The sequence below is a fragment of the Rhinopithecus bieti genome, unplaced genomic scaffold, assembly GCF_001698545.2.
Source record: "Rhinopithecus bieti isolate Rb0 unplaced genomic scaffold, ASM169854v2 scaffold_12512, whole genome shotgun sequence".
NCBI lineage: Eukaryota > Metazoa > Chordata > Mammalia > Primates > Cercopithecidae > Rhinopithecus > Rhinopithecus bieti.
Window position 1 is genome coordinate 679936 of NW_016807354.1, and position 13856 is coordinate 693791.

A 13856-nucleotide genomic window follows, 5' to 3' on the forward strand; every position below is an offset into this window, starting at 1 on the left:
GGTTTCAGTGTCTCCATATCCGTATGGACACTCATATTCTGTCTTTTTTATGTTATAATAACCATCCTAATGAGTGTGAAGGCATATTTTGTTGTGGTTTTTTTTTGCATTTACCTGATGATGATGAATGTTGAACATCTTTTCTTGTGCTTACTGGCTGTTATTTCTTCTTTGGAGAAACATCTGTTCAAATTCTTTGCTTATTTTTAATTTAGTTGTTTGTCTTACTGAGTTGTAGGAGTTTTTTTTTTTTTTCATATTATTTAGGATACAATTTTTTTATCCAGTATTTGATAAGCAAGTAATTTCCCCAATTTTGAGGGTTGTCTTTTACTTTTAAATGGTGTTTTGAAGCAGAAAATTTTTAAATTTTAATTGGCTAATATATCTACTGTGTTATCACTATGCTGTTGGTTTTCTAAATCATTGCCTAACCCGAGTTCATGAAGATTTATTTCCTTGTTTTATTTTAAGAGTTACATAGTTTTAGCTCTTACATTTAAAAATACCTGTGATCTGTGTTGAGTTAATTTTCTGGTATGGTTTGAAGTATGGTTCCAAATTAATCTTTTTGTATATGGGTATCTAGTTGTCCCAGCACCATTTGTTGAAAAGACTATTTCTTTGCCGCTGAATTTGCTTGGCATTGGCATCTTTGTCAAAAATCAGTTGACTGTGAATGTAAAGGTGCCTTTGATGTACTATTTATGTACTACTAAAAATACTAAAAGTGTCACCATTATAAATACGTCACCATTGACTATTGTACACATTCAGATTTTAGACATGCTAGTATCTGAATATTTGCAGCTCTGAATCAATGGAATATGTTATTTCAAAATAGCATTGGGTTACAGATAAATGCATGATAACAGTAGTTGTCTGACCTCCAAATCATTTTCTCTCAAATTTATCTTATGGTATTTATGGCTCTCTGAAAATATTTTATATAATTATGTATTACTTTTCTCCTTCAAAAGCAAAGACTTCTGTCTCATTTAATGCTATATTACTAGCATATAGACATAGGAGGTACCCATTTATTTATGATTTATTTATTTAAATAATCAAAGAGATTTCTTCCACTAACCTGTCCATTTTTACATAATAAATAAGCATGCTTTATTGGGAGATTTTTTTCCTAGCAAATTTGTTACAGGAAGTACAACTAAGCAAGTGATGTTTGAAGTAAAAAGCTGCTTAAGAAAGTCTGTAAATTGTCTATGAATGCAGGGTGGTATTGTTTTAATAGCTTTTTTTTCTTTTTACTTTTTTTATTCATTTGTTTTAGCAAAAAGTAAGTTAAGGACCTGAATTATTTCATTATTCATACAAGTCATAGTAATGAATAGGAGCCAAGTGACTAAAACCACATTTAGTTTCAAAATGGAAGTTGACTCTCTTGCTTTTCTGATGCTTTAGCATTCTTGTTCACTTTGGCCTTTTCACAAAAAGGTGACATAATCTTGTTCCAAGGGATGCTCTTTTGGTATGAAAAGAAGAAACAAAACATTTTGCTTAGGGTAAGAAGGTAATTGTATCTTAAAAATAAGCACTGCCCATAATTGTCTAGCAAGTTGAATGCCGAATGTGTTGACAGTGCCTTTGGAAACACCAGGGAAAAAAGTTGGCTGCTAATAAGGAGTAGAGTCGAAAACTACGGCAATCTGCTTTTCTCATTTGCTTCTGTCCTCAAGCATGCAGTCATGGGAGTTTGATAAAATGCAAATGACAAGTTTGAAAACCTGGCAAAACAGACATGAAATTTTCAAGTCTCTAGTGATTTACTTGCTTATTAATTTCAAGTTTCTCTAGCAAAATTTTCCTCTGTATTTTTGAAAGTGGTAGTACAGAGCCGTATGTTAATTTACATAATACAGAGCAATTTCTTCTCAACTTTATTAGAGAGATTTAAAGATTATTAAATAAATGATATTTAAGATTTAAGTTATTTAAATACTTTTATTTATTTAGATAATTAAATAAAATTATTTTATTGTGTGAGATACTCTTTTTTCTTTTTTATTTATCTGGGTGAACAGAGCTAATCTTCCAATGGCTTTTGTGATTATGGACAGAAATCTTGGTATTCTTGGCTGTTGCCTGCAAAAGCATTTCTTCCAGCCCTTGAGTTTCTGTGGTTGTCTGTGTCCTGTTTCCTTTTCAAGTGTGTCAGCATAGTCCAGGCCATCTGAGGAGGTTCAATATCATTCTAAATGCTGACTTCAGGGCTGTGATTCAGAATATTTACTTCACTCATGTGCCTCAGGATAGCTGCCAGGCCATGAATGACCTTCTTGTCAGTTTATCTGGAGAGCAGGCTTTCTTTTGCTTTCTCTTCACCCACTCTGTTTGTACTTCCTCTGGCTGAAACTTCTATGTAATGTTGAATCAAGGATTTTAAGACTTGGTCTCCAGAAGAACAATTTTGATTAGTAAAGAAAAACTTCCTAATGAGCAAACTTCTTAAAAAGATGGTAACATGAGCTTGTAACTCTGTTGCAGCTGAAGGCATTGAAAGCAGTGGATGATGTTTTTCTTTTTGAAGACCATTGACTAAGTTTTGGGTGCCAATGTATGCCAGTGCATTATATCCAGTTATACTGGACTACTTTGGTTTCCAAAAAGATATGTCAAATTCGTACTGATTTTGCATGAATTTTCTAGCTTAAGCTAACCCTGATGTCCTCAAAGACAGATATCCATAGCTGTTATGGGAAGGGATGTTTTTGATACTTTTTTAAAGAAATAGGAAACAGAACATGGTAGCTCTGCAGGCCTATGCTGCTTGACAGTGCCCAGCAGCATCTTGTGCCACCATATACAAGTTTAAAGAGATGTAACATTTGTTAAGAAAAACAGTCATGGAGGTAAATTTTCAAAGTGGTAGGGAGAGATTGGATAACCTTTAATAAAGAATAAATTTCACTTTTCAGGAATATAATAATTGAGAAAAAATACTTAGCATAGAAGGCAACTCAGAAATCCCATAAAGCCCATTCTTACCATGGCAGAAACGCTCTTGACAAAAGTGGGAATGTAAATTAATACAGCTACTATGGAGTACAGTACGGAGGTTCTTCTAAAACTACAAATGAAACTACCATATGATCTGGCAATCCCACTACTAGGTATTTATCCAAAGGAAAGGAAATCAGTATGTCAAAGAGACATCTGTGTCCCGTGTTTTTTTGGAACACTGTACATAATCACCAAGATATGGAATCAGTTCAGGTGTCTAACAAGAGATGAATAGATAAAACATGGTGTGTACATATATATGTGTGTGTATACATTATTTTATATATATATATAATGTATATATATTCCTGTCTGTGTTCAGGAATATGTATATACAGTGGAAAAATGGTGTGTGTGTGTGTGTGTGTTCAGCCATAAAAAGAATGAAGTCCTGTCATTTATGGCAACATGGATGGAACTGGAGGGTACTACGTTAAGTGAAATAAGCCAGGAACAGAAAATTAAACACTGTGTGTTTTCACTCATAGGTGGAAGCTAAGAAAAAGTTGATGTCATAGAAGTAAAATGTAGAAGATACTAGAGGCTGGGAAAGGTAGAGAGAATGGCGGCAAAATTACAGCTGGATAGGAGGAGTAAGTTCTAGTGTTTTCTACCACTGTAGGATTATTATAGTTAAAAATAATGTATTATCTAATTTCGAATAGGTAGAAGGAAGGAATCGAATGTTCCCAACACAAAAAAGTACTAAATGTTCAAGGTGATGAACATGCTGATTACACTGACCTGATAAGTATAGATTATATGTATTGAAACATCACTATGTACCCCTTGAATATGTAAAATTATTATATATCAATTAAGGAAAAAAGGCTCTTGGCCAGGCAAGGTGGCTCATGCCTGCAATTCCAGCACTTTGGGAGACTGAGGTGGGCAGATCACCTGAGGTCACGAGTTCAAGACGAGCCTGGCTGGCATGGTGAAACCCTGTCTCTACTGAAAGTACAAAAAATTAGCTGGGCGTGGTGGCACGCGCCTGTAATCCCAGCTACTCGGCAGGCAGAGGCAGGAGAATCTCTTGTACCCGGGAGGCGGAGGTTGCAGTGAGCTGAGATCGTGCCACTACACTCCAGCGTGGGCGACAGAGCAAGACTCTGTCTCAAAAAAAAAGAAAAAGAAGAAAAGGCTCTTGATAACCACTCCCTTCCTGATCATTCTCTGTAGTTACAGTGAACAACTCACAATTCTCTTAAAAAATTCAAGATTATCCACTCTTCTGTGAATAGAGAAACACACCTGAATTTTCAGTTAGGATTTGAATCCAGAGTGGAGGGAATAAAGTTTCTAGGCAAGAGGACCTCAGACCCAAATGCCTGCAGGTGGGAATAAGCATGACTTGTTTCAGAGACTAGGGATGAGGGATAAGAGTATTCTTTCACATAAAAATAAGTGTATCAGCCAGGCATGGTGGCTCACACCTGTAATCTCAGCACTTTGGGAGGCTGAGGCAGGTTGACCTTGAGCTCAGGTGGTCAAGACTAGCCTGGACAACATGATGAAACCCTGTTTCTACAGAAAGAACAAAAATTAGCCAGGCATGGCAGCATGCATCTGTAGACCCAGCTTCTCTGGAGGCTGAAGTGGGAGGATCGCTTGAGCGTAGGAGGTTGAGGCTACAGTGAACTGTGATCACACTACTGCCCTCCAAAAATAGAAATATTCCTAAATTTGAAATTGAGGGATATGTAGGGGATTGATTAAATAAAGTATTCTGTGGCTATTTAATAGGATACCACACAGCAATGAAAATGATATTATAGGTCTGCCTTTATAAGTGGCTTATTAAGCATTATAATGATAAGTTTAATGTTATCTTAAATATTGACTTAATATCTGTTTTACATATAAAAACATGCATATATTCATGAAACAAGTCTTTAGGATAGATAGTAATGTGTTAACAGAGGTCATTTCTTTATAATGGGGTTGTGGTATTTAGATTTATCTTTATATATGGCTTTGTTTTATGTTTTGGTTTGTTTTGTAATGAATAAGACTTTTATAGTTAAAGTAAATACAATAAAGTGTTAAAAAGGTGAGAAGGTACCATTAGTCTTGTACATATATTTTGTACTTATTGATTACTATGTCTTAAATATTATTTTGAAAATTTTCAAACCTGTAAAAATTTGAATTTCAGTAATACAATGAACAATGAACAATACACTGTTCACCTAGCTTCACCTATTGTTGCAGACATTGTTACACTTAACCCCTAAATACTTCAGCATGTATCGCCTATAAACTAGGACATTTTCTTATGTAACTACAATATAGTCATCACATATTAGAAACGAATCATTATTATGAATAATGTAATATTAATAGTAACAATGTAATTATTGCTGAATTATACATTATTACTGTTATCTAGTTCACAATTCACATTTCCACATTTATCCCAATAAAGTCCTTGTAACTTTGAAAAAACTTATTTGGACATAAAATTCAATCAGAGATCACATCTTACATTTGGTTACCATGCCTTAGTGGTCTCTTTTAATCTAGAAGTGTTTCCTACTCATTTTGTCTTCCACGATATTGACATTTTTGAGTACTATCCCAGGTGTGCTGTAGGCAAATATACTTGTATTGGTAAGAATATAGTGATGTTTGGTCTATCCCAATGCATCATTTTGTTTTTGACACTGGAGTTTTAGTGTACAGAAATAATTTTCTCAATAGTGAGGACTGAAGTAATAAAAATAAGTGTTTGATTGGAGTGTGCCATATTGAACTCTTTTTTCTACCAACCAAATCAGGTTTCCTGGATTCTAATTCTTGCATTGTTATGTCACAGGCACAGGTCTCAGTCTTGTCTTTTATAGCATTTTACACAAAAGTGTTTCATACCATTTAATTTTCATAAATATCTTTATGCCCTACAGAAAGAACTTCTGGGAATAGACGATCATATGTATTTGTTTAATAATTAATTATCTAACTGTTGAGCAACTGGAAAACTATTTACAATTGCTTTTTCAATCATGTATTATGATAATTAATGGGACTAATAATAACACCGAGGCACTTCTGGGTTATCATGTATTCTATGTTTCTGATTAGTTGAAAGTCTCTAGTGTATATAAAGTATATATGAGAAAAATAAACAGTGGAGTATTTGATTAATCAAAGGTGTACTATTTCTCAACCTGGCTGGATAAAAATAAACTGTTATGTTAAGAACAGTATATTTTGGGTCTTACTACTCACAATATTCTTTTTTAGGCAATAGAGATTATGCCAAGGACGATCCATTGGAATTTAAGTCCCATCAGTGGTTTGGAGCATCTGTGAGGTCGAAACAAGATAAAATTTTGGTAAGTCTTCTGGATATTTATTCACAGGTGAGTTTAGTCAGTTTATGTAGAGACACAGGAGGTTTTATATTTTCAAGCTGATAGTAAAATTCAGTATGCTCAAGGGTGCAAGGTATAACAACATAAGACAGCTCTGATCAAAGGCCACTCTGTCCAAAGAGGCCATGTCTCTTGCCCTTCTTGAACAGGCTTTCACTTATTTTCACCCTCATTCCTACTTTGTTTTACCTGCCCCACTTGATAGTTCCTATCAGTTTATTTCCACCCAGCCAAGTAAAGGAATAGTGTGGCTTTGGTTAACAAATGCTTTACTACTTCCTCTCTTTCTCTCTCCTTTTTTTTTCCCCTGAGATGGAGTCTTGCTCTGTCACCCAGTGCAGTGGTGCTGTCTCGGCTCACTGCAACCTCCGCCTCCCAGGGTCAAGCAATTCTCCTGCTGCAGCCTCCCAAGTAGCTGGGATTACAGGCATCTGCCACCATGCCTGACTAATTTTTGTATTTTTAGTAGAGACAAGGTTTTGCCATGTTGACCAGGCTGGTCTCTAACTCTTGACCTCAGGTGATCCGCCCACCTCGGCCTCCCAAAGTGCTGGGATTACAGGCCTGAGCCACCGAGCCCGGCCACTTCTCTTTGAAAATACAACATGATGTTGAAGTGGGATACAGAACAAAGAAAAAAAAAGTAACAACCTTCCTTCGCCTCATCTCCCCCTATGCTGCTGTCCATTCCTCTGCTCCTCTTCTCAGACACCACTTTCTGAAATGTTTTCTATGGTAGCCATCCTAGTTCTTTACTTCACATTCCCTTTCCTATGTCACCATTGACTTTCAGGTCACTGAAATTCACTAGCATTTATATATATGTACATACATACATACCATTATGTTTTGTTTTCTCTGCTGGTATTTATTTTTATCTTTCTTGCACTCTCAGCATTATTCAGAATAGTCAACATCCCCTTTTTTTTTTTTTAACTAAATTTTTCTTCTCTTGGTTTCTGTGAACTGTATTTTCCTGGTTTTTCTCCTATCTTACTGGCTGCTCTTTTGTAGTCTCCTTTAATGGCTCCTCTTCCATTCAATTTCCAAATATTGGGGTGTCCTTGATCTCTATGTAGCTTCCTTTGCTTCTTCTAACTACAACTTTTACCTAGAGGTTCCTAGTCTCTCCTATGGCTGTAAGTATAATCCCCAAATCTATATCTCTAGCTTTTAATTCTCCCTGGACCCTTTAAGTCATATTTCCAGACTACCTATTTGGCTTCCAAATGAACGTGGCCAAAATAGGACTCTTGTTTCCTTCCATGAAAGAAGAAAAACAAATAAAAAGCTATTATATATATATACATATACATATATATATATATATATTTCCCAGTTTATTAGGAGGCCTGATTTTCCGCCCTATTCACTAGTGAGCACTCGCAATCTGTCTCAAAAATATATCTCACATTTATCAGTAGATCTACATGTCCGCTATTTCTACCCTGCAACAAGCCACCATCATTACCCCCTTGGACCAATGCAATGGCTCTTCTCATCCTGCTGCTGCTTCTCTTACCCTAACTGCAAGAAGGACCAGAGTGAACCAGAGCATTTTACCTTAATTAAAACAGTCAAGTGGCTTTCTATCACTCTCTGAATAAGTATGATAAGCTCATACTGTCTTAAAAACATCTCCAAAAACAAGTCACTGGCTATGTCTTTGGCCTCCTCTCACTCCATCTTACATACTAAAGCCAGGCTTGTCTTTATTTCTTCCACATTCCAAATCATTTCAGTTAGTGCCTTAGTGTTTGTGTTCCCTCTGCTTGTATTAGTTGTCTTTATGATTTCTACTTGGCTAGCCCTTTGTCATTCAGATTTCAGCTTTAATTTAATTTCCTCAGAGACCACTCTTCCTATTTTAATTATTTACATACTATTTATTATTGCCTTTATTTTTTCATCTAATTATGCTGCATAGGATTTACTTAGGAGGTGAAGTTTCAGCAGACTTTAAAGGATGTGCCACATTTCAGCAATTGGAGGTGAAGGATTGGGTTAAACGTGGAGATATTCTAGGCAGAAAGAGGTGCAAAGCAGGAGTAAGCAAAAGGAGCAGGCTACCCACTCTGGAACATCAAGTACGTGTAGAGAAGTAGCTGCTATGACCTACTTTCACTGTTTTCAGGGTACATATAGAATAAGTCAGTACTGGTGTTCTGCAGTGCTTATGTTAGCACTTTGCTTCAAAAAGTGTTATAGAAAACCAATTAAACCTTTTTCACTAAATGAATTGTTACACATTTGGTAGATTACTATGCTGTTAAAGCATTCATTACTCTGCTACTCTACGTGATATTTCAATCTAGAATGCTGAAAACAAAAAGGTCAGTTTTATTGGAAAGTAAGTAAATGCTGCACATTCTTTTGCTCTCTTAATAAATTATTTGCTGTATAATTTAGGGGATATATTCCATATGCATGAGTGTTACTTAGTTCAAAACCTAATTTGGTCTCTACCTTTAGCATAGCATATTGCATCAAGAAATATACTACCTGAAATAACAATTTTTCTAACTATTTTGAAAAAAAAATTTGGACCACAAATATGGCCTTCAGAATAATGTGAGACAAAGACTTCTTTTAAAATCTTTATTTACCACTATGGTAAGGAATTTAAGGTATAGGATAGGTTTGATTAATTTCTATGAATGCTTTGCAAGTTGGTCAGGTGTGGTGGGTGTGTTAGCTTACAGCTAGCATGTTGGGAGGCTGAGGCAGGAGGATTGCTTGAGTTCAGTTAGAGACCAGCCTGGGAAACATAGTGAGATCGCGTTTCTACAAAAAATTTTAGAAAATTAGCCAGGCATGGTGGCATTCACATGTGGTCCCATGCCACATGCTACTCAAGAGGGTAAGGCCAATTACTTGAGCTCAGGGGTTCAAGGCTGCAGCAAGCCATGATCACGTCACTGCACTCCAGCCTGGGCAACAGACTGAGACCCCATCTCAAAAAAAGAGAAAGTGGTGTTATATTCTGAAGTAGTATAGAGCATCTGAAACACTAAATTTTTAGAAAATCTTTATGTCATGGACTAAACCTTTGATTTTAGGCCTGTGCCCCATTGTACCATTGGAGGACTGAGTTGAAACAGGAGCGAGAGCCTGTTGGAACATGCTTTCTTCAAGATGGAACAAAGACTGTTGAGTATGCTCCATGCAGATCACGTATGTACAGGATATTGTACCAGCCTTTAAGAAGAGGGGTGGGAAGCCTAGTTTGTTAAAAATATGTGTGTGTGTGTGTGTGTGTGTGTGTGTGATTAAAACATATAGACATATTATGAGAACAAAATGAAAACAATCCTACTAAGGTAAAGAGATTACAAATGTGAAGTAAACAGGTTTACTTTTTCTAAGAACTCATTTTCATCTTCCTTCATTCGTATATGATTTTAAGAACCTGTATTTTTGATGACTAATAGTCAAAAGATGCTCATTTGAGCTTCTCTAACAGAGAAGATGTGGACCCTACAACCAAAGATTCTGATTCAGTAGCTCTAGGTCAGGCCTGGGTACCTGAATTTTTAACAGACTCTGCAAGGCAATTCTGATACCAAAGTTTGAGAACTCCTGCTTTATACTAATAATGATGTCGAAAATAAAAAATATTATGTCTTAAAGAGCCAAAGTTTATATAGGAAGATGAACATTGAACTCAGGAGTCTTGACTCTGAATTTTCCTGCTCTTAATCAGAGTTTCTTTGTTAACCTGCTACCAAGCCCACCCCTTTTTGGTGATCCAGAGGATTTTATGCTCTTTGCTAATATTACTTGAAATTTCAAAAGGAATTAATATCATGACTAAAGATGACTTGAAGCAATTATAATTTTGATTATGCTTTTCCAAAATCTGTACATCCTCTTCTCTTTGGAGATTCCAATCCTTTTGTGCCCCGCTACTCTTTGCTGAATTAGCTACTACTTTAGATCTTCCTTATACCAGAAGCATAAAAATAGATTACTGAAATGTGGTATAGTGTTTATGCCTAGAGCCCTTAGGCCATTATTTTTTGTGTTCCACTGGTCACCACATAGTTTATTAGAGAAAATTAGTAACAAATGCACAACATGTAAGACTCTTACTCCTATATTTGTTTTGTCCATGTTAGGTGACATGTGACACTAGGTCAAAGGGACTGTTCTGTCTTCCAAATTCTAAGTAGTTAAAACTACGGGAAACTGCAGATTATTTCAATAAACAGTTATTTTCTTAGCCCAACACTTTGATCCTACCTATTATAAGTGGGAAGTGAACATTAAAAGAGTGATACCTACCCAAATCTGTATTGTTTGTTAGGAAAGAGAAAAAATTAGGCTAGAAAGCATACACTGCACAGGATGAGGGAAATTGAGGCTTTATCCTCAGGGCTTGGATGCCATCTGTACTGCCATCTTTATGTTGGTATTTTGGTTATGGTACTGTCATCTTTGGTAGTAGGTAGAGAATCTGAAGATTAAATTTGTATTTTAATTTCTTTATTGCAAAAATGTTCCTATTTGAGAAGATAATTTAATAGCTATGAAGAATGAGTTAACCCTTGTATGCCAGGTTTGTTATTTATTACTTATATGATGTACACACACACACAATACACCCTTATTTTCATCTGATGCATGTGGGAACTGAGAATCACATAGTTGAGGCAATTTTATTTCCACATCTCATGGGGTTAAGAGTGGGGACATTCTGGGCAGAAAGAGGTGCAAAGAAGCAGGAGTAAGCAAAAGGAGCAAGCCACCCACTCTGGAGCATCAAGTACGTGCAGAGAAGTAGCTACTATGACTGACTTTCACTATTTTCAGGGTACATATAGAATAGGTCAGTGTTGAAGTTCTGAATGGTCAAATGAGGATTTAAACCTAAGTTTGTCTATTCCAAAAGAACCTTTCCTCTACATTATTCACAATAGAAAATGTTTTCCATTTCAGTTGCTTCTGTATTAAGTGCAGCTTTTCTATAAAGAATACCCTCCTGCTTTCATGACCTAGGTTTGAATAATTCCTGATATATAAGAATACATGGAAATCTCCTGAAAACATGCATTCTAATGATGATTCCCTTGTTCACAGAATGCTCTTATTTGGTTTAGGCACAGAAAGTATAAAGTCATTTAAAGCTATATTTTCTTTTTTTTTTTTTTTTTTTTTGAGATGGAGTCTCACTCTGTCACCCAGGCTGGAGTGCAGTGGCCGGATTTCAGCTCACTGCAAGCTCCGCCTCCCGGGTTTACGCCATTCTCCTGCCTCAGCCTCCCGAGTAGCTGGGAATACAGGCGCCCGCCACCTCGCCCAGCTAATTTTTTGTATTTTTTTTAGTAGAGACGGGGTTTCACCGTGTTAGCCAGGATGGTCTCGATCTGCTGACCTCGTGATCCACCCGTCTCGGCCTCCCAAAGTGCTGGGATTACAGGCTTGAGCCACCGCGCCCGGCCAAAGCTATATTTTCTAAAGTATCCAAATCAGGTCAATGAACTTTGGCTTGTGGGCCTCTTTTTGTGAATGAAGTTTTATTGGAATACAGCCACACCCATTTGTTGATGTGTTATCTGTAATGATCTAGTAGAGTTCTGAGAGTTGAGTTGCTACACTATGAGCCTAAAATATTTACTGTTCGACTTTTTACAGGAAAAGTTTGCTGAACCCTGATCTAAATAATAAAACCTGAAATCTTAGGGAAAGCTTAAAGAACAATCTCAAAAAACAAAAAAGCAAAGTGCATGCCTTTGTTTCTAATAGGCCTGGCGCTTTCAGTAACCCTTGATTATTGTACATGCTTTTTGATTCAACCTTTGAAATATTAAACCACCTATAATAGGCCTAAATTGTGAAGGGCATCTTGTTTGGAGAAGAAGACTTAGGAGTGGAAGTCTGAGAACCTGGGTTATATTCTGATTTTCTGCTGACAATCCACCTATAGCTGTGGGTAATTCACCTAACCACTCTGGGCCTTTGTTTCATCATTGGTAAAACACCAATTCACACAAAAAATTTCAGAGATATAAATTTAGTGTTTTTTTATCTGTTTCATACTTCAGTAAATTATGCAAACCAATAATTGGTTTTATGAGGTGGTGTCAGTTTTGTGGGACTACATTGCTAACTTCTTAGTAACTTTGCTTGTCTTGGTGGCAGATTGTGGGTTGTTTTGTTTATTTGTTTGTTTGCTTTTGGGTTTTTTCTTTTTGTTTGTTTGTTTTGGTGGTTTGGTTAGTTGGTTTGTTCTGTTTTTAACCTGACTTATATGGACATCCTGGATAAGGAATTTCACTGTCTGTCACTAACTTACCTTATTACTGATTACATTTGCTTTCAGCTTTTTCATAACTGCATGATAAAACCTCAACTCTTAGGAAAAGCATAAAAAACAACCTCAAAAAACAAAAAAACCAAGTTACTTAGGGAAATTAAGTAACTCGACCATGGCCAACCAGCTAGTAAATGAGAGTATAGACCTGACCCCACGCGTGTCTACACCCCTACACTGCACTGTCTGAAATCAACAATGTACTTATCATTTCCTGAGCAATGACAAAGGACATTATGCAGTAGACCAGATGTTCTTCTGTTCTAAATTGCCTAGCCACGAATCATATGATGCCAATACCCTTTCAACTCCATGCTCAGACTGAATCTTCTGTTCCTTCTGTCTGCTTTCTGATGCTAATATTATTTGAACATAGATTTTTCTCAGTAATGATTTCTAGTTGGCTTTTCCTTTCCTTTCCCTTTGTCATTACTCAGGGAATGATAAAGATACTACTGATTTAAGACAGTGCAGTGTAGTGTTATAGGCACCTCCGGGTTCAAGTCCCACTGTCTTATTTACTAGCTGGTTGGCTGTGGTCAAGTTACCTAATTTGCCTAAGCATCAGTTCCATTATCTGTACAAATTATTGAGTAATAATAGTTTCTCTCATAGGATTGGTATAAAGACTTAAAAAAGATGATGTCATGTAAAATGCTTTAGCATAATACCTGACTCAGAGTAAAGGCTTAATAAACCCTAGCTGATCTTACTGTCAGAACCAATAATATTACTATTTGTAATGTCATTACCAGACCTAACAAGTGGGAGAAGTGTTAACCATCCGCAGGAATAAGTACCAGAGCCTGCACCAAAATAGTTTATATTCAACATAAAGTCTTTAAATTGGCAAAAGCACTCAGTTTAATATATACCTGTTAAGAAAATTTTAAGGGACAGTCATGCTTTTTAACTGGATATTCTGGGAAACCAAATAAAGCAGATAATTGTACAGTATGATAATCAAAAAAAGGATGTCTTTATAAATAGCTTGAAATAGTTCCCCCAGATGCAACTCGAATAAAGGAAATAAATAGCTGACTTGCTCTAACTTGAGGTTAGAGCAGAATTCCTTAGTCTGATTCACTGGACGCTGGAAACCCCAGCCCCACATTTTCCCACTCCCTCTTGGTTAGAAAATTTAC

General features: G+C 36.3%; 1 protein-coding gene across 3 annotated transcripts in view; it reads left to right on the forward strand.

Annotated features, from left to right (window-relative positions):
- Positions 1 to 13856, forward strand: part of ITGAV (integrin subunit alpha V) — a 93649-nt gene that overhangs the window by 25870 nt on the left and 53923 nt on the right. For 2 of the 3 annotated variants that reach the window (XM_017881430.1, XM_017881431.1), the window contains exons 3-4: positions 6268 to 6359; positions 9458 to 9572. In XM_017881430.1, the coding sequence (XP_017736919.1) occupies positions 6268 to 6359; positions 9458 to 9572 (207 nt within the window). Of the gene's footprint in view, positions 1 to 6267; positions 6360 to 9457; positions 9573 to 13856 lie in introns of those variants that run through there. The other variant, XM_017881432.1, reaches the window with a different exon arrangement.